The sequence below is a fragment of the Brugia malayi genome (genome assembly GCF_000002995.4).
Source record: "Brugia malayi strain FR3 genome assembly, contig: Bm_v4_ChrX_scaffold_001, whole genome shotgun sequence".
NCBI classification, from domain to species: domain Eukaryota; kingdom Metazoa; phylum Nematoda; class Chromadorea; order Rhabditida; family Onchocercidae; genus Brugia; species Brugia malayi.
This window is the reverse complement of record NW_025062479.1, coordinates 23,741,832-23,766,228: the sequence shown is the minus strand read 5'-3', so window position 1 is coordinate 23,766,228 and position 24,397 is coordinate 23,741,832. Positions and strand designations below refer to the sequence as shown.

Sequence of the window (24,397 nt, the reverse complement as noted above, 5' to 3'; positions counted from 1 at the left end):
AAAATTTTTAATGAAAAACAATAATAGGAAATTATTGTGAAACAATTACTCTTTTCTATATGTTTATTCATCAAAAAGCAAGCATTCCGGAAGAAGCATTCCGGACCGGAAAGAAATTATATCTTTTTTTAGCATGAAAAGAGTATAAGTAAGAGTTGGTCTTACTTCTATTACATACTCAAAACAAATTGTTTCTTCTAAAAGAAAAAATTTTCCATATTTGTAATTAGAATTTTGACGATTAAACTGCTTCAGTTTTTATTTTATTTGTAAATTTATCAAAAATTTCATTTTGCTATAAAAAAAAAAGAAATGTTAAAAATTAAAAATTGATTTACTTGAAAATATAATAATATAAAACAGTTATATATTTCTTTAAAATTATTCTCATTCAAATTCTATCAAAACATTATTCAATGATTGCTTAACACATATAATAATATATATTTAGGCTTATTTAACAATTAAATATAATTACTTCAAAAAAGAAAAATGATAAGATCATATCACTGTTATTTGATCATTATCATTATTAGATAAGATCATCATTAATCAGTAATCATAAATCTTGAAAAAAAATTTATCATATAATATATATGTTAGACTTATTTAATAACTAAACATAATTTTTTTTTTAAAGAAAATGATAAGATCATATCACTGTTATTTGATCATTATCATTATTAGATAAGATCATCATTAATCACTAATCATAAATCTCGAAAAAAAATTTATCATATAATATATATGTTAGACTTGTTTAATAACTAAATATAATTACTTCAAAAAAGAAAAATGATAAGATCATATCATTATCATTAGATATTATTATTAATCATTAATCATTGATCTTGAAAAAAAAATCATAAATTAAACAATTAGAAATAAAAAACAATAACAAAAATGATATGACATAAAAATTTATAATATTAACTATGTTTTCACAACAAAAAAAAAAAAAAAAAACTCATCAATTTAAACAAAATAAATTGCATTTTAAAAGTACCAATTCTCGAAGTAAGTAATTTACAAATATTGAAAAGATAATATCAAAACAATAAATGGATGTGTGAATAATTTCTTTTAAGATCTTTTTACTCTTCAATGAATAATAAATAATAAAGCAAAATGATCTATTCCGGAAGTGAAATTATGGGTACTTCAGAAAAATTTTTGTCATTGTAAATTTCATTCAATTCTATTTATCATTTCATTTCACTCATTTCAAATGACACATTTAATCGTAGTAAATTTAATTTAAAAATCATTCATTATCAATAATAATAATAATAGAAAAGGGAAGAAAAAAAAAATTTGAAATTGAAAATTATATGAGTAAATTAATTTTCAATAAATTTTTTAGCTAACAAAAAAAAAAAAAATAAAAAAATTTTTGTTGGTTATTTTTAATTTTTTGTAAAATTATGTAATATATATGTTTTTAATGAAAAAAAAAAAAAAAAAAAAAAAATTAATGCTTATTTTGATAATAAAGAAAAAAATTTTTTTTAAACATTTGCATTTTTTGTTTTTGTATTTTAATTTTATTAAATGAATTAAAATGCAAATAAAATGTGAAATTAAAAATTATTGAATGAAAACAATAAATAAATAAAAGTTATTATGGTATTATTATCCTTTTTTTTTTTTCTTCAGAAATTTATTTATTTTGTGCATAATTTTAATTTTTTTTTTTGAAGAAAATATAATTTAGTTATTTATGATAAATCGCATTTGAAATGTAAATACGATGAATGCAAAATGTGTGAAATATAATAAAACTGATAAAATTTATTTAATATTTAAAAAATACATAATTATATTTCAATTCGAATTGACGTCAAATAATCTTAACTATCGATAAATTCAAATAATGAATTCATTCCAAATGTATATTTTCAAGTTTTTTTGCTTTTTCTCTCTTTTTTTTTTTAAAAAAAAATTTCTGTCATTTATAATATCAGTTTACTTTAGAAGAAAATAATAATATCAAATATTTATTTCACTACAAAATATTAACTATGAAAAAAATAGCATTTTTTAGTAATAAAAATAAATATAAGTTATGCTATTTTTCATTAATAAAAATAAATAAATAAATTCTATACTTTTAAACAAATAACAATAAGATAATAAATCATTTGTGCATATTATTCAAAAATCAATAAATGCTATTTTTGCAAAAATGAAAAATTATCAACAAAATAAGTATATATTTTGATTTTTAATTATTACATTGCTAAAATTGGTATTTTTTTTTTTAAACAAATAACATTTTCTTATTGTTTTTTTTTTTTCCGTCTTTTTTTTACTTATTACTATCTGATGAAATTTAAAAGCATGAAAATGCTGCATGCCTTTAAATTTTATAAATAAATCATTCTAGAAAGATAGGAATAAAGTATTGGAAGTTTGCTGTCATATTGAATTAGAACGAACATTTCATGATAGATATTTACTTGTTTTTGTCAAATATTTTTAAAAGATCATATTAAATTCAAAAATTTTACTCTATTCGATAAAAGATATATGCATATTTAAAATTTTAATCTTTTTAAACCACCCCCTCTCCACAAAAAAAAAAGAGAAAAAATGAAATGAGAGAATTAAAAATGATAAACCTTTAATCATTGATTTTAGCAATCTAATAAATTTTGTCGATAGCTAAAAAAACTAATCTTAAAAATCAATATATAAACGTAATATGAAATTAGAAATGTTCTCTTACATTCTATAAAATCATTAAAATGAAATATCGTAAAAATTTTATTTCTTAAAATATTTTGTTTTCTTAAATTAATGTCATATAAAATATGTATTTCACATTTGAAATGATAATTTTAGGTAAAAGATGTAACGCAAATTTAAATGGATGCAAAAAATTTTTTAAGTTAAAAAATTGGTCAAAAGTATGTGACAAATGTTATGGAAGAAATTGTGATACAATAAGATGAGATATCATTGTGATTTAAATGAGGTATCATTGTGATGAAAACCATTGAATCAAAGTGATACAGTTCAATTAGTCTGTTAACTTTCTTTTTGCATTTAATTTGGCGCTTTCATTCAGTAATTTATCGATCAAAAAACATTGAATCAGTTAATAAGTTAAAAGAGTAACACATACTTATCTTGAAAATGTTTTAAACACTAATCGATAGTTTCAAATCATATTTTAACTAATATGAATCACTGCACAAAAATCATAAATAATAATGTTTTCATTCTCATATTATATGTTTTTGTTGATGATGAAAAAAATTAGATTAAAAAGGTTAAAGATTACCGTTTTTAACAACTGCAAAATAAGTTTTGTCGCTTCACAAAAAAGAAAAAATTATGTTTGCAAATTGATAGAAATAAAAAAAAAAAAATTCTTTAATAATATTATTCAATCATTATTTCTTTCTTATTCTTACTATTATTAATTCATTTAATATATTATCAATTATTTTGATTTGAATTTTTGTTTAAGTAAATAATACTTAATTTTTAAGTAAGTAATACTTAATTTTTCTTTAACTAATTAATACTTAAGTTAAGTCTGCAATATTATACTAATAAAGAATTTATGCAAGAAAGACAACTTATTGATCAAACAATATGATATGAGTCATATTAATATGTGCGCAATATGTACTACTTAAGCAAACAGCGCCAATTTTTCATTCTTCCAACTAAACTGTAATTTTTAAAGTAGCAAATGATAAAAATACAATCACTAATTTATCTAACGTTTAAAAAAGTATTAATGTAAATTTAGCTAGTTAAATTAATAAACATTTTATAAAACTTTTTATAAAATTCTTAATAAAAATATATAATTCTTACATAATAATCACTAATTATCATTATTATTTTATCACTAATTATCATTATTATTTTATCACTAGTTATCATTATTATTTTATCACTTATCATTATTTACCATCATAATTTTTTTTTTTTTTTTTTGATTGTTTCTCATTTTTATGATTGACGTAGCAAGAAAAGATAGTTCAAAAAAGTATAAAATTGTTGATGAAGTGCTAGAAATGATGATGCTTTCATTCCATTCCATTCCATTCAAATATTATATCATTTTGAATAGTCAATCGTTATTCGATTTCTTTATTTCCTCAGAGTATTTTTTTTTTTTAAAAAAAAAAGAAAAAAAATAAAAATAAAAAATTTTCATTCTTTTCTTTTTTTTCCTCCTAAAACTTCCATATTATCGATTAAGCAAGGAAAAAAAAGGAAGAAGAAGAAGAAGCAGAATGTAAGAATTTATAAATACTTTATTTTCTCTCTCTCGCTCTCTATTTTCATTTTTTATTATAAATTTGAAAATATATTTTATTTAAAAATTATTCTATCAAAATATAAACTAATCAATGAATAGCAATAAATTCAATCAAACAATTTAAATAAATAAATAAACAAATAAACACACATGCAAACAAAAAAGAAATGATAAATATTAAATGAAATGATCGATAATGAATGTTCTTTCTATTATTTTTTCTTTGTTTACTTGTTTACTTATTTATTTATTGTTTTCTTGCTAGAAGGAAGGAATTTAATAAATCGATGAAAGTGGAAAAAAGTTTATATATGAAAAAAAAAAAAGAGAGAGAGGTGTAAATTAACAGCTCAGAATGTAAAAATATATTGACAAGAATAGCTAAAACCTTTATAGAATGAGAATAGCTTTTTAAACAAAAAAAAAAAACAAAAATATATACGAAAGCTTCTAGCAAAAAGTAGTAGTAGTAAAGAAAGGATTGAATGCAAGCAATGAATGCATCAAAATGCATGCATACATGCATGCATGCATTGCATACATACATGCACAAATGCATTCAATGTTTACTTTGCTTCTTTTCTGGCCATGTTATGCTATAATATCCTAGTATTTCTCTTCTTTTCTGGCCAAGTTAAGCCATATCCTAGCACTTTTCTTCTTTTCTGGCCAAGTTAAGCTATACTCTAGCACTTCTCCTTTTTTCTGGCCAAGTTAGGCTATACCCTAGTACTTTTCATAAAGTATTTTAGTTATATTAGCCAAAAGCATTTCAATGTTATCCCCCTCTTCCGCTTTTCCCTTTTCGCCCTTTTGCTGCTATTCATTCAATATGTTTTGAAATGAATTGAGAACAGACTTATTTAGCTTATTCTCTCTATCTCCCTCTCTCTTTCCCTCTCTCCCTCTCTCTCCCTCTGCTTAATCTTCCAACCTTAAAAGCCTTGGAGCCAAATAAATATAATGATAGATACCCATTTGAAAATGAAGTATATATGTATTTTTGGCCTTTAGTCTCAACTGATTTCTCTATCATTTATCCCTTTTCTAATATTTCCTTCTTTCTCTTCCTTTTTTTTCTTTTTCTTTTTCTCTTTCTCTTTCTCTTTGTTTTTGTTTTTTTTATTTATTTTAAATTAAATTAATATTTAAATAAGTGGAAAAAAAAGTATATTTGAATAGAATGTTTTTTTGATCATTTATATTGTAATTAAATTTAATAAAATTTTAATTTGAATTTATACTTTTGTAATAATTATACTAATTAAATTTATTTTTATTTTGATTAATTAAATGATAAATATGTAAAAGAAAATGTAAATTTAATAAATTTTGTTTACAAAAAAAACAAAAATAAAAACAAAAACGACATAATATGAAATAATTTTTGAAAAAATTTTTTTTTTAAAAAGTGAAATGCATGCATGCTTTAACTAATTCATATTTGTTTTGTTTTTGTTTGTTTTTTTTTTTTTTTTTCATGCTAAATTTTATTTATTAATTGAAATTATAGCTAATCAATTCAAATCCCAAAATCAAATGGTATTTTAAATCGAAATAATTTAATGGATAACATCAAAAGATCATTACTGATATGAAAATGAATCATTACTGATATGAAAATGAATCATTACTGATATGAAAATGATTTAATTATCAATTCTAAGGAATTTATTTCCATTTCTGATACTAATGCTATTGGATATTTAGACAAAATAAACAAATTTTTAAGATTATACTTTCTTTTTTTTCTGAGGATGCTAATATTCTTAACATATCAAATATCAGTAAAATGATATATGATCAATCGAAAAATTATGACACGAAAGATTACGATAAATACTATGGAATATAACTAAAATCATTATTCATTCTTATAAATGTATCACACTGATATTACTATCACCTAATCAGCTAGACCATCACAGTGGTATTATTATCATCCAATCAGTTAGACTATCATAGTGGTACCATCGTCACCTAATCAGTTAGACTATCACAATGGTATTATTATCACCTAATCAGTTAGACTATCACAATGATACTATTATCACCTGATCAGTTAGACTATCATAGCGATATTATTATTATCTAATCAATTAGATTATCATAGTGATGTTATTATCACATAATCAGCTAGACTATAATAGTGATATTATTATCACATGATCAGTTGGACTATAATAGTGATATTATTATCACATGATCAGTTAGACTATAATAGTGATATTATTATCACATGATCAGTTGGACTATAATAGTGATATTATTATCACATGATCAGTTGGACTATAATAGTGATATTATTATCACATGATCAGTTAGACTATAATAGTGATATTATAATCACATAATCAATTGCACTATCATAGTGATATTGCTATCACCTAACAGTAGACTATCGTAGTGATATTGTTATCATCTAATCAGTCAGACTATAAAAGTGATATTATTATCATCTAATCAGTTCCATTGTCAATTAGACTATGGTATGCTTCATATTATTCATGTATTTTTTCAAATAAACTATGAAAGTAATAATATGTTAGGAAAAAGAATGTAACAAAATTTACGGAATACAACCAGCGATGAGCAAATATTATCTCAATTGATTGGATATAAAAAATTTTAATATTTGACAATAAAAATTAGCCAACTATTTTCAAATAAACCAATAAATTAGCCAAGTATTTTGAAAAAAAAAAAGAGTTAATTTTTTAAAGTTCTAAGTTTTAAAAAGTTTAAGAAAATAAAAGAACAAAAAGTGATATATTATTTAGTTTATTATTTAAAAAAGTAAAATTTATTCAGCAACAAATAATTTTATCATTACAACATTAAATGCATTACTAATTGTAATTAATGATATTAATGAAAATTAGTGATATGATTATCACTATATGGCAATACTGGATAATTTTAGAAATGAAAAAACTTTAGAATACTTTTTATAAATTATGCAAAATTTGAATACTTTAAAAAAAAAAAAAAAACAAAAGTAATACAAAAATTAGAAGATATTTGTTGAAATAAAAAATATTTTAAAATATTTGTTATTTTTTATTTTTGCTAAATAGAGCAAAAGCATATTTTAGTTTGTATAAGTTAATATAATCAAAAATTTTATTACCTATCTAAAAATGTAAAAAAAAAAAACGAAAATTTTTAAAAATCATAGTGGTTATGACAATTTGTTAAATTATAATTCAAATTTTAATTTTTTAAATTATAATCAAAACAAAAATAAAATAAAAAAAAATTAGCCGCTTAACTTTTTTGGAATATAAAATCAAAAAAATAAATAAATTTCACTAGTAAAAATTTTTTTTTTTTAACCAATAAAAAATAATTGTTGTATCATATACGTCATTGTTTTATTTTAAATTGAAAAAAGATTCTAAGAAAGATTTAATTATACAAATTAGATTAACAGTTTTAGCAAGAAAAAAAACATTTTTAAATAAAATCAATTACAACGATTAAATTATCAAATAAATTTCAATTATCAAATAAAAAAGCAATTGGAAAAGTTTTGGAATGAAATAAATAAAAATTTTTCTTTTTCATTTTTGATAAATTAAGTTTAATTCACTTTTATTATACTATTTTCTTTTCCCATTTTAGTAGAGAAAATGTGATAAATGATTAAATTTATCTAAATGAAATTTAATATTATTTGTAAAAATTTAATAAAATAAAAAGAAAAAGTTCAAAAATTAATGGTTTAAACATATACTAAAACTACAATTGCCATTATAGTTGTTTACGCATGAAGAAATTTAAATAATATTTGAATTTGCTTTTAACAGGTGAAATGTTGACTACAACTAGTCTTGACAATATGCTTTAAGTATTAATTGAATTTATTAATTAATAATTTGATATAATAAGTTTAAAATTATCTAAATGAAATTAAAATGATTTAAAATGAAATTGTTAAAATGAATTCAATTAATACTTATTAAAATGAAATTAATTTTAAAATAAAATGATCGTATTTTTTTCTTTTTTTTCCATCTTTTTTATTGTTTTTTTTTTACAAATTTTTTATTTTGAAGTGAATAATATATTAAAAAGAAAAATAATAATAAATTAAAAATGAAAATAATTTTTGAGTTATATTTACACTTTTACCACTACAATAATTTTTAATAATCAAACAGTAATAGCAAATCAAGGGGTTTATGAATTAATAGTATAATAAAAATTAATTAAATTTAATGAATTTATTAAAATTAAATTTAATGAATTATTTGAAATCATGTATTTATTTTGATTTATCAAATTTGCTAAATTATAATATTGAATATTAATTTTGTGATGAATTCATTAACTGATTTCGCTAATTCATTAATTTATAATTTCCCTAATTAATGAATCACCTAATTGACCAATTAAATGTTATTTAATAAATTTTATGTCTATTAGACGAAAAAAATCTATGAAATTTAATATTATTTATAATAAAGATTGTGTTACAAATTTAAATTGAAAAATTAAATTAATATTTTGCGCATTATTATTACTTAAAATTTGTAAGATATAAATATTGCTAAAAATTTTTTGCTTTCATCCGTAATCATTTCAGTATTTTTTTTTAAGTTTCTTTTTTATTAATACAAATTTTTGATAGTTTGTAAAATACTGGAATGAAGCATTAATATCTGATAATTCATTAATTTAATTAGTAATGAAACATTGTGTAAGTATCTTAATAAATTAATAAATTTGAAGCACTTCATAGTTTTATTAAAAAATTGGAGGATGATAATTAATTCAATTAATTTGATTTGTTTTTTTCTTTTTTTTTTGCAAACGAATATATTAGTCATAATTTAATTTGATAAATTATTGCTGCTTATTACAATTTTGTAAACATAATATTAGCTTAAATGTATCGATATACTTTTTTTTATTTTAAAAGCTAATTTCTTTGCAATAATATTTCTAAATAAAATTAAATTTTAATACAAATTTTCAGAATAAGTATGAAAAGATAAGCTGAAATGAATATAATTGATAAAAGTTATTGGATACAATTATCTAATTCAAATATTTTTCGCTTTTATAATAATAAAAGTTTTTGAATTAGAAAAAAAAATGCCTAAATTTTATTATTTTGATTAGCCAAACTACACCATTAATGGAAATGGTTATCAATAATTGATAACATTTTTAATACAATCAAATAACTCATAATCATATCATTAAGTACTAATTATTATTACTGCAATGGTTATCAATAATTGGTAACAATATTAATACAATCAAATAACTCATAATTATATCACTAAACAGTAATAATTATTATTACTGAAATGATTATCAACGATTGATAACAATATTAGTACAACTAAATAATTCATATGCATATTAGTATCACTAAGCAATATTAATGAAATCAACAATAATTATTATTACTGCAATGATTATCAATAATTGATAACGATATTAATACAATCAAATAACTCATAGTCATATCATTAAATAGTAATAATTATTACTGCTGCAATGATTATCAACAACTGATAACAATATTAATACAATCCATTAATCATTAGCATATCATTAAGTAATAAATAATTATTATTACTTTATAATTAATCAATATGTGCAGGATCCAATAAATTCCATATTTTAGTAGCTTCTTGTAATACAGTATCTAAAATATAATGTCGCATTTCTTCCTCTCTTGTTTCATATACTTTTAAAGTTATACTCATATTACTTTGCAAATCAAGTAATTCATATAAGTAATTCTTTGCTGCATTACTACCATTTACTTGATCTAATCGATCTCTGAGAACTTGATCACGTTGCTTGATATATCGTTCTTCATGCAGACGATATTCACGATATTTTTTCTGTAATTATTTTTAAATTTTTTAAAATTGTAAAAATAAATTTATATTTTTCCATAAATATTTTCAATTATAAATTTAATTTAAAACAAATAATTTTAATTATTCTAATATATGTCTGATACGATCAAACAATTCCAAATTTTCAAATTTTATCATTTTGTAACTGTTACAGTAGCACTTACGCAATACTGTACATTGCAGTAATATCCACAGCTACAGTAATTGGATATCAAGCGTTGCAATAGCACTTACACGGTACTGTACACTACAGTAATACTTACACATGCAGTATTGGGTTATAAACCGCTACAGTATCACTTACGCAATGCTGTACATTGCAGTAATACCTATAGATACAGTAATTAGTCAACAAGCGCCACAGTACCATTTATATAGTACAAGATGTTACAGTAATGCTACAACAGTAATTGACTATCAAGCGTTAAAGTAACACTTACACAATTCTGAGCGTTACAGTAATACTTGCAGATACAGTATTTGGCTAGCAAACGTTACAGTGACAGCTACTCAATACTGTACATTACAGTAAAACCTTCAAATACAGTAATTTGACATCAAACATTACAGTAAAACTTGTAAAAGATTATGTAAAACTAATTAGTAATTAATTACCTTAATAGTAGCTCCTTGTTTTTGTGCCCAATCTTGACATAAATCATAGAATTCAGTTCTTGTAAGAAATGGTTTTTGCTCATATAACGCTTCATATTCCATTCTTTTCTCTGTGGGCATTTTTTTTATAAAATCCGGAAGACAATTAGCATTCAGGAAAATATCATTTCCGAATAACCAGAGAAGATAATATTTCCAATATTTCCCTTTCATTAAGCTATAAATTTAAATTTTTTGTTAAGCAAATTTACAAATAACAAAAATATTTTAATTAAATTAGAATTATTTATTTAATTTATTATAAGAATTACAAATACTATCTATTTTTTTAATTTACTTCAAAATATAGAAATTAAAACATTAAATTTGCAAAAAAATCTCTAAAAAAAGCAAAAAAAAATTCCACTGAACATTTTTAAGCTAAATAACACTTTCATTTATTATATAAAATTTTAAACATTACTGTTTTATTATATATTCCGGAATAAATTCACATTAATTTTTATGTTTTATTCTAAATTTTATATTTGTTATTTAACGTGTTTGAAAGTACTTATTTAATAAATTTAAAAGTGTTAAGAATTTCTTATTTACAAATTTTTGATACTAATACTAAACTCTATAATACTTCTCTATAAAATATAAATCAATTCCTATGCTGAATTTCTGATCAATAACATACCAAAACCGATGAAATTATACGGAAATAAAGAATATAACAAGAAATTGAAGTATTAAATTTACAAAAAAAAATCCTTTAAAAAAGAAAAAAAATTTCACTAAGCATTTCTAAAATAACATTTTCATTTATTATAAATTAGCAATACAATAAATTAAAATAGAATTTTGATTTAAATAAAGAGAAAAATAAGAATTAAAAAAAAAAAAAGGATATCGTACTTTTATTGTTATTGAAATGTTATTCTCACTTTTGTGTTATTTTGTCTTTTTTTTTTTAAACAAAAAAATAAACAACAAAAGAACGATGATTTACTTTAGCATTCTTATCACATACATTGATACATTCATTTTTAAATTTTTTCGAGAAAAGAAAAAGAAAATATGCTTCCAAATATTTTCAAAAAAATTTTTTTATTTTTTTTTTTATTATTAGCTTTCTAACTTTATAAATACTTGAAGGATGAAAAAGAAAAAAAGTTAAAATATAATTATACCTAGTATTAAATTAGCCATACAAGATTGTCAGAATGTTTATTTCTTCATCTTTAATCTCTTTTTTTTTAGGATTTTGTTTTTCTAAAAGATTTCACAAATTTTGAAAAACTTTTAAAATCTGAAAAGTTTCATAATTAATTTTAAATAATTATCATTTTGTATGTCCAATGATCCAATTTTCAATCATTTATGTGAAACTATTGAAATCACTGTTTAATCATAATCGCATCTGATTATTTCATTTTATTAATTTGTAACAAAGGAAAACTTTAAAATAAATTTTTTACATATCAAATTTTTGTATTTTTTTTGGATCAAAATATACAATCATAAAATCTGTGTGAGCATTTTATAATTCTTTTTAAAATCAAATTTTATCAAGTTATCAAAAATTATTTTAGATTATTGAATTTCTTGTATTTCATGGATTAATATATCAAATTGATGATTTGATAATTTGAAAAAGAATTGATAAAGTATAAACGAAGAATTCAGGTAAAACATATTATCATTTAATGCTTATCCCACTGTTATCATTTTTAGAGGAAGTTTATCAGTAATATTTGTAGGTAAAGTAAAGTTAATTTTTACTATAAAATTGCTGTTTTTCTTTTGTTATATTTGTTATTGAGAATTTTAAATTTTTCAAGTTTGAAATTCTAACAAAGACAAAAAGTTTTAAAAAATTTATTAATTAAATAATTAGTTAACTATATGTCATTTAAATGAAATTAATCAATTTGAAATTGAAAAATCTAATTGATAAAATCATTGCAGTAATGCAATTTTCTGTTCAATTATCAATCAAAATAACTGTAAAATATTTTTTTTGTCCAATTATTTTTTTTTATTTAATTTTTAAACAATAATGCATAAATATTTAATTAGCAAAAAGTTAGCTTAAAGTTCGACTTCCAAAAAAAAAAAAAAAAATTTAAAAAGTTAATGTTCAGTTTTAGAAAAATAAATTCATTCATTTATATCATTTTACTTTATTAAATTAAAAATTTTACAGAAAATATCATTTTCTTAATTTCTTTTATTTTAACTAAAACCATTTTTTTTTAACAGTGAATTAAATTTAACTTCAATTCTAAAATATTTTATTCATTTTCATTGCTGTTTGGATTGTATGTATGAATTTGGGGACCTATAATAAAAAAAAATCATTTTATCGATTTGTTTGATAATGAATTGAAATAAAATGTAATCAAAATGATTGAAAAATGGTTGAGTTCAGTAGCATTATCATTTTTATCAATTTATCTGATAATAAATTGAAATCAAAATGATTGACAAGTGGTTGAGTTCAATTGAATTTATCATTTTTAAATTAATCACACAATCAATTTAATTATCAATTTTAAAAATAAAAAGCTCAAATTGAAAGTTTAGTAGCGGTACAATCAATGATAACACAAAAGGGTGAATTGTTAAACGATACTTAATAACCAGGTGCTGTCCTTGGAGGTGGACAAGCATCACAGGTACCTTGTGGTCCAGCTTCACCATCTGGTCCCCTATCACCATCAGATCCAGGTTTTCCGGGTGGTCCATCTATGCCTGCATCTCCTGGTGGTCCTTCTGGTCCATCTGATCCAGTTTTACCAGCTGCTCCTGCTTCGCCGCTAGGTCCTGGTAAACCTGGTTCTCCTGCTTTTCCTGGTGCACCTACTGGTCCTTCTTTTTCAATGACAGTACCTGGTGGTCCAGCAGGACCTTTCTCACCCGGTGCTCCAGGAGGTCCTACTGGTCCTTCTGGTCCTGGTTCACCAGCTGGACCACTGCTACCAGCAGGTCCATCTGGACCTGGTGAACCCTGCTTGCCTGGTACTCCTTTCGGTCCCTGTATACCAGGTGGTCCTGCCGGTGCATCAGGACATTCAAAGCACCAATCGATTTTCGGCGGTGTAGGTGGTTCCTGTGGTGCATCCTGGCCATCTTTACCAGGTGGTCCACTTTCACCATCAGCACCATCACTACCATCCTCACCCGGTGGACCGGGTGGACCCGGCGGTGAAACACCACATCCACAACATTCACCTGTTGGTGATGCCGGGGCACCAAACACAACACTTGATTGATCATTTCCTATCTGTCGCACTTGTCGAATTCCACTTTCGACTTTTGCATATATCTAAAAATAGAATTAAACAAAATATTGAGCAACGATTTTTTGTGATTTTTTTAGATGAAACAACATTCCTTCTTGTTTTTCATTTATTTTTCTTTTTTTTATTTTTAGTTTTAAATTTTAATTACTTAAATAATTTAATACTACTATAACATATTAATACACATAGCAGTTATTAAAACATTATTTTTAATTTAAACTAATATTAATTAAAATAAATATGGTAATTAAAATTAAATAATATTTTAAATAATAAAAAAATTTTTTTTTTTCAGAAGTTTATTCAATTATTTACATATAAAATTTTTATTTTACAACAGAACATTTGTATCAATATTTTATTTAAACTTCTTTTTTTTTTCAAAAAAAAAAAAAAAAAATTTTCAAATTTAATTAACAAGCTTGCATAATACAAATACTAATATTATTACATATAACAGTTATTAAAATATTGTCTTTAATTTAGACTAATGTTAATTAAAATAACTATAGTAATTAAAATTAAAATAACTATGATAATAAGATTAAAGCTAAAATAGCAATAACAATTAGAATTTTAAAATAATTCAACAATACTTTTCTTTCAAAAAATTTTTTCAATCTTCAAATTAAATAAATATTTTATTTAAAACATTCCTTTTTCTTCAAACAAAAAAAAAAAAAAAGAAAGAAAAAAAAAAACTAATTTAAATTTTCCAAAATTTAATTAACAAACCTGTATAATGCATAGCAAATATTAATATTATTACAAATAACAGTTATTAAAATATTTTCTTTAATTTAGACTAATATTAATTAAAATAACTATAGTAATTAAAATTAAAATAACTATAATAATAAGATTAAAGCTAAAATAGCAATAACAATTAAAATTTTAAAATAATTCAACAATACTTTTTTTTTTTTCAAAAAATTTTTTTCAATCTTCAAATTAAATAAATATTTTATTTAAAACATTCTTTTTTTCTTCAAGCAAGAAAAAACTAATTTAAATTTTCAAATTTAATTAACAAACTTGTGTTCGCGTTACTTCTCGCCATATATTACTGGATCGTAACTTGCAAAAGTCTACTTCTGATTGCATTACTGAATGCATGTGCTGCATGTAATTGTACAGTAATGGTACTGAGATCACGCAAACTAATGTTGCAATTGTTGACATTGCGACACCAATAAATGCTACTAATTTTAAATTCTTGCATTCTTGCTCCCTGTCTTTTTCATACATTTTTTTTTTTTCTTTGATCTCTGTAAAAAAGAGAAATAAAAAATAATTTTTAAATAATAAATAAATTAATATTAAATTATACAATTAAAATTATATTAATAAATAAATAAAATTATTTAAATATCATTTTTGCGCATTTCCGTGTTTTTCCTTTTTTTGCTATTTTTTTTTTTAAATAAAACTTAAATTTAAATTTAATGTTTAATTATACTAATATTCATTTCATTACAGTAAAAAAAAATTTTTTTTTTGATTAGTAGAAAAGAAAATTAAAATCTTTGATCTCTGTAAAAAAAAAAAAATTAAAAAATATTTTTTAATAATAAATAAATTAATATTAAATTATACAATTAAAATTATATTAATAATTAAATAAAATTATTTAATATCATTTTTGCGCATTTTCATGTTTTTCCTTTTTTTGCTTTTTTTTTAAATAAAATTTAAATTTAATGTTCAATTATACTAATATTCATTTCAATACAGTAAAAAAATTTTTTTTTTAAATAGTAGAAAAGAAAATTAATAAAAAATCAACATTAATTTATACATCATTTCTCTTTTCTTTTCTTTTTTTTTTTGCTTTTTTTTTAAAATAAAACTTAAATTTAATGTTTAATTATAATTATTTCTTATCCTTATACTGCAGTATGTTTATATTTAAAAATTATTTAAAAAAAAATTTGATTATAAGAATTTTTTAATTTCATTCATTTTTTTCACTATTTCAAAAAAAAAAAAAAAATGGAGTATTTCGCGTGTCAAAGGTCAAAAAGTTTGCTAAATGCTAGAATGGAATTATTTATTTTAATAAATAAAAACAATATTTCCTTTTTTTTTTTTTTTGAAAATAATTTTTATGGAATAAATTGTTAACACTGAAAAATTAATTTATCTTTCTTTTTTCTCTATTTTATTATTATTATTATTTTTATTTTTCTTTATTATATTTTTATTACAAATAATAAAATTATATTTTTACCATTTTTTTTTCTCTTTTTTCTGTTATAAACTATGCCACATTTAAAAAAAAAAAAAAAAAAAAACAATAGAATGATCTTAAATTATTTATTTTAAATATAATTATGATTAATTTTAATTAATAATTAAATGAAATACAGAAATGTTTCATTAGTGAATTAAAGAAAAAAATTGATTAGAATCTTCTTTTTTTTTTAAATTTGAAAGTTTTAACAATTTCAATAAATGTAGTAATTATTGCAAAAATGAAAAAAAAAAAATAATACTAAATGTTTAATTTAGGAATAAAATTTAAAATTATAATGCGAAAAAATTTTTAATTCATAAATAAATGTAATAATTCTAAATTTATTTTAACATTTCCAAAGATAAAATTATTCTCATCAATTTGTAAATTAAAAATTGATAAGAATTTTTTGAGTGAAAAAACTTTTTGCAAATGTAAAAATGAATTTAAAAAAAAAAAAACAGGAATAAGTTATCAAAGAAATTGAAATTAAAATATCAAATACAAGAAAATAAAATATAAAAAAATTTAAATATAAAATATTAAAAAAATATAAGAAAAAAGAAAAACTAAATATAAAATATTTATGTGTCATTTTTTGAATTAAATAAAAAAAATTTCACTCAAAATTTAACCTTTTCAAAATTTAATTGATAATATTTTAAAATGAAAATTTTTTCGAAATATTCCACTCTTTTTGCAAAGATAATTTCAATTAAAAGAATAAAAATTTGAAAAAAAAAAAAAAAACAAAAGTAAATCAAATCAAATCAAAAAAAAGAACATTTCAATTTAATCATTTCTTATCATGTTTCTTATCAGTGATTTCAAATAATTTCAATTAAAAGAGTGATAGTTCGAAAAAAAAACAAAAGTAAATCAAATCAAAAAAAAAAGAACATTTCATTTTAATCATTTCTTATCAGTAATTTCAAAAATGATTAAATAAAATGGAAAAATTAATTGTTTGATAAATGATTAGAAAAAATGGATAAACAGTTCTCTGATAAATTCTCTGATAAATGATTAGATAAAATAATAACAACAGAAAAGTGAAAAAGAATTGTCGTAATTTGTTCATTTTTCATTTTCAATTTATAAATTTGAGAACAAAGAAAGCGCAAAAATTTGTTTGAAAATGAAAACAACAAAAATAATATCACAAAATCAAATTGATATAAATTTTTTTTGTATTTTTTCAAACGATTTAATAGAGCTCTCGGTTGAGTGCGACAGAATCTCGAGAATAATAATTAATCATTCATCCTAATTCAAACATTTTGTTCATTATTTATTCCTGAGAAAAAGTGACGTTATTAAAAATTGACCTCGTCATTTGCGCTCTATTGCGCATTTCCAAAAGATTTAAAAAAATTAAAAATTAAAAAATTAAAAAAAAAAAAACAGTTAAATTTTTTTTTTTTCATATTCTGTCCTAATTTTTGTTCAAATAACAAGAAATTTGATAAAACTTGTTTCAAATTAATGATAAAAAAAATATCAATAAAATTCTAAGAGAATCTCTCTCTCTCTCTCTTTCTCTTTCCCTCTCTCTCGCTCTTTTATTTTATTAGTGATTTCATTTACGGCAAAATTTTTGAAATAATTTTAAATTAGTAATAAAAAATTTGAATAAAATTTATTTTATTAATCATTTATGTTTTAATTTTATTACAAAATTTTAATTGCTCAAATGTTTTGTTTACAATTCCAAACAAAATAATTCATTTTGCGCTTTATTTATTTACTTATTTGATAATTAAGAAAATGCTAAATAATTAATTATAAAATATATTATAATTAGAAAATAATTATATTTCTTTTGTTCTATCTGATTTGAATAATTGAATTTGCCAAATAGAATAAAATATTCTTTTGTTCTATTTGAAATTAATTTCTGATTTTTAAATATTATTTCTTTCACTTTTTCACTTCTAAAATTAATTTTTAAATTTTTGAACAGAATTTTTTTCAATTGCAATCTTTTTTTTAAAAAAAAAATGATCAAAATTTTTAAAAAAAAATGTAAGAATAAAAATTATACATAAATAAATAAAAATTATTTATTTATTTTTCTCGAACGGGCCAAGAAAACTTGGCTTATATCATTATTTGTTGATAAAAAAAGGAGACAAAAAAAACAAAGATTAGTCTAATTTACTAAATAAAAATTCAAATTTGAAAAAATTTTACAAAATATAATTTTTGATAAGAAATTTTTAATAGCAAAATATTTTCTACCTTTTTTTAAAAGTTAATTACCTTATCAAATCGATAATAATTGTTTAAGAAAAAAGAAAAAAACAAATTACCACAAAACAAAATTTTTTTTTTTAATATTTTTTATAATTTAATTTAATTAATTTGAAAAATTATTTAATAACAAACAAATATTTATAATAAATAATTAGAAAATTATTATATAACAAAATAATATATAATTGTTATATAAAAATAAAAATATATTAAAAAACGATAAAATATTTTTTTTTAATTAAAATGCATATTTAACAAATAATATTTTGAAAATAAAAAAGTTTTTTTTTTCTTTTTTGCTGACAATAAAAAACAGTCATTGAAATGTAAACATAAACATAAATAATAAACAACAACAACAATTCATTTCTATGAACAATGAAAAAAGAAAAAAGAACGAACGAAATTTTATGACCGATTAAAATATAAAAGGGAGAAATTAACGAAATGAAAAAAACTTGTTTTCAATTTCTCAATTACAAATACCACAGCAATTAATAAACATTTTATTTACATTCCCGGCGGGGATAATTATTTTGTTAGTGAAATATTTACTGTAAATATTTAAGCTAATAAGAATTTATGATTTAAAATTGAAATAAATTTTATTACTTAATTAAAAGTATTTATGTTTGTTTCCTTTTTTTTTGCATATTTTTTAGCTAATTTAATTAACTAATTAATGATGTATGATGAAAATTGTATAACAATTTATAGAAAAATGTTGACAAAAATTTGTAAATATAATTTACAAAATTTTATTTACTTTGATTTTACCGCCCACCAAAATGCATTTTGCGCCTAAAGCATTTATTTTTACCTTAGTTATGAGATGTTTTTATTCCAATAGTAAAAAAGTTTCAAAAAGAAATAAATAATAGTAATTATTTCATATATGAAAAAACATTTGATCATCATGTATGATAATTAATAATTAAATAATAGGATTTTTCCGCCCATCAAAATGCATTTTGCGCATTATCTTAGCTATCATATATTTTCACTTAATATAAACTAGTATAAAAATTTAAAAAAAAAAATAATTATTATTATTTCATATGTGAAAAATTATTTTGACCATTATGTGCAATAATTAATTGATAATAATTAAATAAATGAAATATATAAGTATTAAAATTTATTTACTTTGATTTTTCCGCCCATAAAAATGCATTTTGCGCCTAAAGAATTTATTTATATCTTAGCTATCAGATATTTTCACTCAATATAAACTAGTAAAAAAGTTTTTGCAAAAAAAAATTATTATTATTCCATATGTAAAAAATTATTTTGACCATTATGTAATGATAGCTAATTGATAATAATTAAATAAAAGAAATAAATAAATTTTAAAATTTATTTACTTTAATTTTTTGCAATTTGCGCCTAAAGCATTTATTTATACCTTAGCTATCAGATATTTCTTTTTTTTTCAGTTATAAACTAGTAAAAAAGTTTTCAAAATTATTTGATCATCATGCATGATTGCTAATTGGTAATAATTAAATTATAGAAATATATAAGTTTTAAAATTTAAAAATAATTTTAAAGAAAAAAAAAATAGTTTGAAATGATTACCTTAATAAATATTTGAGCACACGAAAATATTTATCAAATGATAATTGAATGTTTATTGCTAAAAAATTTTCCTATTTTATATACAACAAGAATGTCGATTGGAAGCAAAAAAAAAAAAAATAAAGTGGAAATTAAAAAGTAAATTAATTTTGTTTAAAACTGCTTTTGGGCAATTAAAAAAAATAAAATAAAATAAAATAAAATAAAACAGAAAGAAAGAAATTAAAACGAAAAAAAAAAAAAAATGGTAGCAAATAAAGGTGGTAGAATGGAAAAGCTTAACATTTTGTCGAATTCAATTTCAAATTTGTCGCTTTCTTTTTTATTTATAATTTTTTTTTTTTTTTTTTTTTTTACAAAATAATTTAAAAATTATTTTTTTTAAAAACAAATGATAAAGTGAATTGTTTCATGGTGTGACGACGATAAGAAGGATAAAAAAAGAAAAAAAAAAATTTTTTTTTGAAACTAAACTTTCATAGTAAAATATAAGTTTTTTCTTTTGTGCTCAAAATTATGATAAAAAATAAACAAATTAATTTTGTTTATTTTGTGATTAGATAAATGATAAATATTGAATAATGAATTGAAAAAAAATTTTAAATTTGATTAATTTTTATTGATTGATTGATTGCTTTTTTTTTTGTTGTTGTTTTTGATTATTATTGAGCTTAAAATATGATAAAGGTGTTCATTTGTGATTAGAAAAGTGATAAATGAAAAATGATAAATATTAAATAATGAATTGAAAAAAAAATTTTTAATGCAATTTTAAATTTGATTAACTGATAAAAAATTATTGAGCTTACAATATGATAAAAATAAAAAATACATTTGTTCATTTCTGACAAATAAAAAATGATAAATATTAAATAACAATTTTAAAAATTCTTAAACTGATTAACTGATAAGATTAACTGATAAATCTTACATTGATTAACTGATAAAAAATTATTGAGCTTACAATATGATAAAAATGAGAAATTAATTTGTTCATTTGTTATCAGAAAAATGATAATTAAATAACAATTTTAAAAACTCTTAAATTGATTAACTGATAAGATTAACTGATAAAAAATTATTGAATAATCAGTTTGATATTGCATGTTATTCGCTCATTTAAATGTTTTATTTACATGTTAAAATATGCATTTTGTTAAAAAATTTTTTAAAACTTTAGATAGTTGCTGTTACTGATAAGAAAGTGATTACTAAATTTTTGATAAGCTTCTTTATGCTTATGTTATCATCAATGTATGAAATAATTACATGCAATTTGAAATTTTTATCAAATTTTGTTGATCAAGAATAAGTGATTTGAATGATTTAATCAAAATAAAATAAATGATTTAAACAAAATAAACATAAATTTGAAATGCTTAACTTAAAATCAAAATATCTCATAAATTTTAATTAATTATGTTATCATCAATGTGTGAAATAATTACATGCAATTTGAAATTTTTATCAAATTCTGTTGATCAAGAATAAGTGATTTGAATGATTTAATCAAAATAAAATAAATGATTTAAACAAAATAAACATAAATTTGAAATGCTTAACTTAAAATCAAAATATTTAAAAAATTTTAATTAATTATGTTATCATCAATGTGTGAAATAATTACATGCAATTTGAAATTTTTATCAAATTCTGTTGATCAAGAATAAGTGATTTGAATGATTTAATCAAAATAAAATAAATGATTTAAACAAAATAAACATAAATTTGAAATGCTTAACTTAAAATCAAAATATTTAAAAAATTTTAATTAATTATGTTATCATCAATGTGTGAAATAATTACATGCAATTTGAAATTTTTATCAAATTCTGTTGATCAAGAATAAGTGATTTGAATGATTTAATCAAAATAAAATAAATGATTTAAACAAAATAAACATAAATTTGAAATGCTTAACTTAAAATCAAAATATTTCATAAATTTTAATTAATTTTGTTATTATCAATATATGAAATAATTACATGCAATTTGAAATTTTTATCAAATTTTGTTGATCAAGAATAAGTGATTTGAATGATTTAAAATAAAATAAATGATTTAAACAAAATAAACATAAATTTGAAATGCTTAACTTAAAATCAAAATATTTAAAAAATTTTAATTAATTATGTTATCATCAATGTGTGAAATAATTACATGCAATTTGAAATTTTTATCAAATTCTGCTGATCAAGAATAAGTGATTTGAATGATTTAATCAAAATAAAATAAATGATTTAAACAAAATAAACATAAATTTGAAATGCTTAACTTAAAATCAAAATATTTAATATATATTTAATTAATTTTTTTATTATCAATATATGAAATAATTACATGCATTTTGAATTTTTTATCAAATTTTGTTGATCAAGAATAAGTGATTTGAATGATTTAATCGATGATTTGATCAAAATAAATATAAATTTGAAATGCTTTACTTAAAATCAAAATATTTAATAAATTTTAATTAATTATGTTATTATCAATATATGAAATAATTACATGCATTTTGAATTTTTTATCAAATTTTGTTGATCAAGAATAAGTGATTTGAATGATTTAATCAAAATAAAATAAATGATTTAAACAAAATAAACATAAATTTGAAATGCTTAACTTAAAATCAAAATATTTAATATATATTTAATTAATTTTTTTATTATCAATATATGAAATAATTACATGCATTTTGAATTTTTTATCAAATTTTGTTGATCAAGAATAAGTGATTTGAATGATTTAATCGATGATTTGATCAAAATAAATATAAATTTGAAATGCTTTACTTAAAATCAAAATATTTAATAAATTTTAATTAATTATGTTATTATCAATATATGAAATATTACATGCATTTTGAATTTTTATCAAATTTTGTTGATCATGAATAAGTGATTTGAATGATTTAATCGATGATTTGATCAAAATAAATATAAATTTGAAATGCTTTACTTAAAATCAAAATATTTAATATATATTTAATTAATTTTTTTATTATCAATAAAGCAACATGTTTTTGCTTCAAAAAAATTTTTCATTTTCTTCTCTTTGCTTTTGTAAATTGAAATTTTTTAAAAAAGAAACGAAAAAGATTAATGATGAATTTTAAAATTTTTAAAAGGAAAAGAAAAAGTTTTTCGTTTTTTTTTTTCTTTAATTTGATGAATAATTGTAAAATGAAATTTCAAATTAAATTAGTAAATTAGAAAATAATCGACAAAAAAAAAAAAATTTTGTTTTAAATATTATTAAAAAAAAATAAATAAATAAACTTAAATTAAAATTAAAACTTTGTAATTTATTATTACATTCAATATAATTAGTAATGAACATAAAAAAATTTTTTTAAATTTTAATAATTATTAAAAGGAATTTAATTCATTCATTGTTTTATCATTTCGGCTGATAATTGGATCCATTATCATTTATCAATCGTTTTTTTTTTTTTTTTTTTTTTTTGCTGATAATAAAAAATATTAAAAAGGAAAAAAATCACAATGAAATAATTTTTCAAATTTATTTTTTTTTTTATTTTAATCTTTTTTTTTGCTATTTTAGCTACTAATTTTTAATTTTTTAATTTTTTTTTAGTAATTTTTTCATTTCATAGTTAAAATGGAAAAAGCAATGAGAAAAATAAAAGAACAAACAAATTTTTAAATATTTCATTGATAAATTTAATCTTTTAATCAATTTTTTTACCCTTTTTTGTTTAAAAAATTAAATGTTAAACGGTTTTATAAATTTAAATCAATTAAAATAATTTAAAGTATTTTTCTAACAAAAAAAAAAGAACAAAAAAACAAGAAATTTCAAATTGTTTATCAATTGGATTTACTAAATGATTACTAAACAATAAATTAAAAAAAAAAAAAAAAAGGGTAAGAACAAGTTTAAAAAGATTTTTAATTTATTGAAAGCTAAATTTCTAAATGCTTTGTTTGATTTGAAATTTTTGAAAATATCATTTTAATAGTAATTTAAACTGTAAATAAAATTTTCACAAACATATTAATATCTATTAAATATTAGAATTGAGAAAATAAATTTGAATGAATTGAAGAAAATACAATAAAATTTTATTTGCAATATAAAATTTTACAATATAAATAAAATTTTAAGCTAAATCGAAGTAATTAAATTTAAAAATTAAAATACGAGATGAAATTAAATAAATTTATAAATTATATCGATGAAACCAAAATTTAACAAATATAGAATAAAGTTATTTTAAAATTATTTATTTATGCTT

General features: G+C 19.5%; 2 protein-coding genes across 2 annotated transcripts; both read right to left on the bottom strand.

The window, feature by feature from the left end:
* Positions 1-9,882: 9,882 nt before the first annotated feature.
* On the bottom strand, positions 9,883-10,992 carry Bm12381 (Uncharacterized protein; the record flags this gene model as incomplete). The annotated part of the gene is made up of 2 exons (XM_043075928.1): positions 9,883-10,146; positions 10,780-10,992. 2 exons carry the CDS (start codon positions 10,990-10,992, stop codon positions 9,883-9,885), a joined length of 477 nt encoding a protein of 158 aa, XP_042931862.1.
* Positions 10,993-13,399: 2,407 nt separating this feature from the next.
* On the bottom strand, positions 13,400-15,317 carry Bm5663 (Nematode cuticle collagen N-terminal domain containing protein; the record flags this gene model as incomplete). Its single annotated transcript, XM_001896437.2, has 2 exons — positions 13,400-14,092; positions 15,105-15,317. The coding sequence occupies 2 exons, from the start codon at positions 15,315-15,317 to the stop codon at positions 13,400-13,402; spliced, it is 906 nt and encodes a 301-aa protein (XP_001896472.2).
* Positions 15,318-24,397: the final 9,080 nt, after the last annotated feature.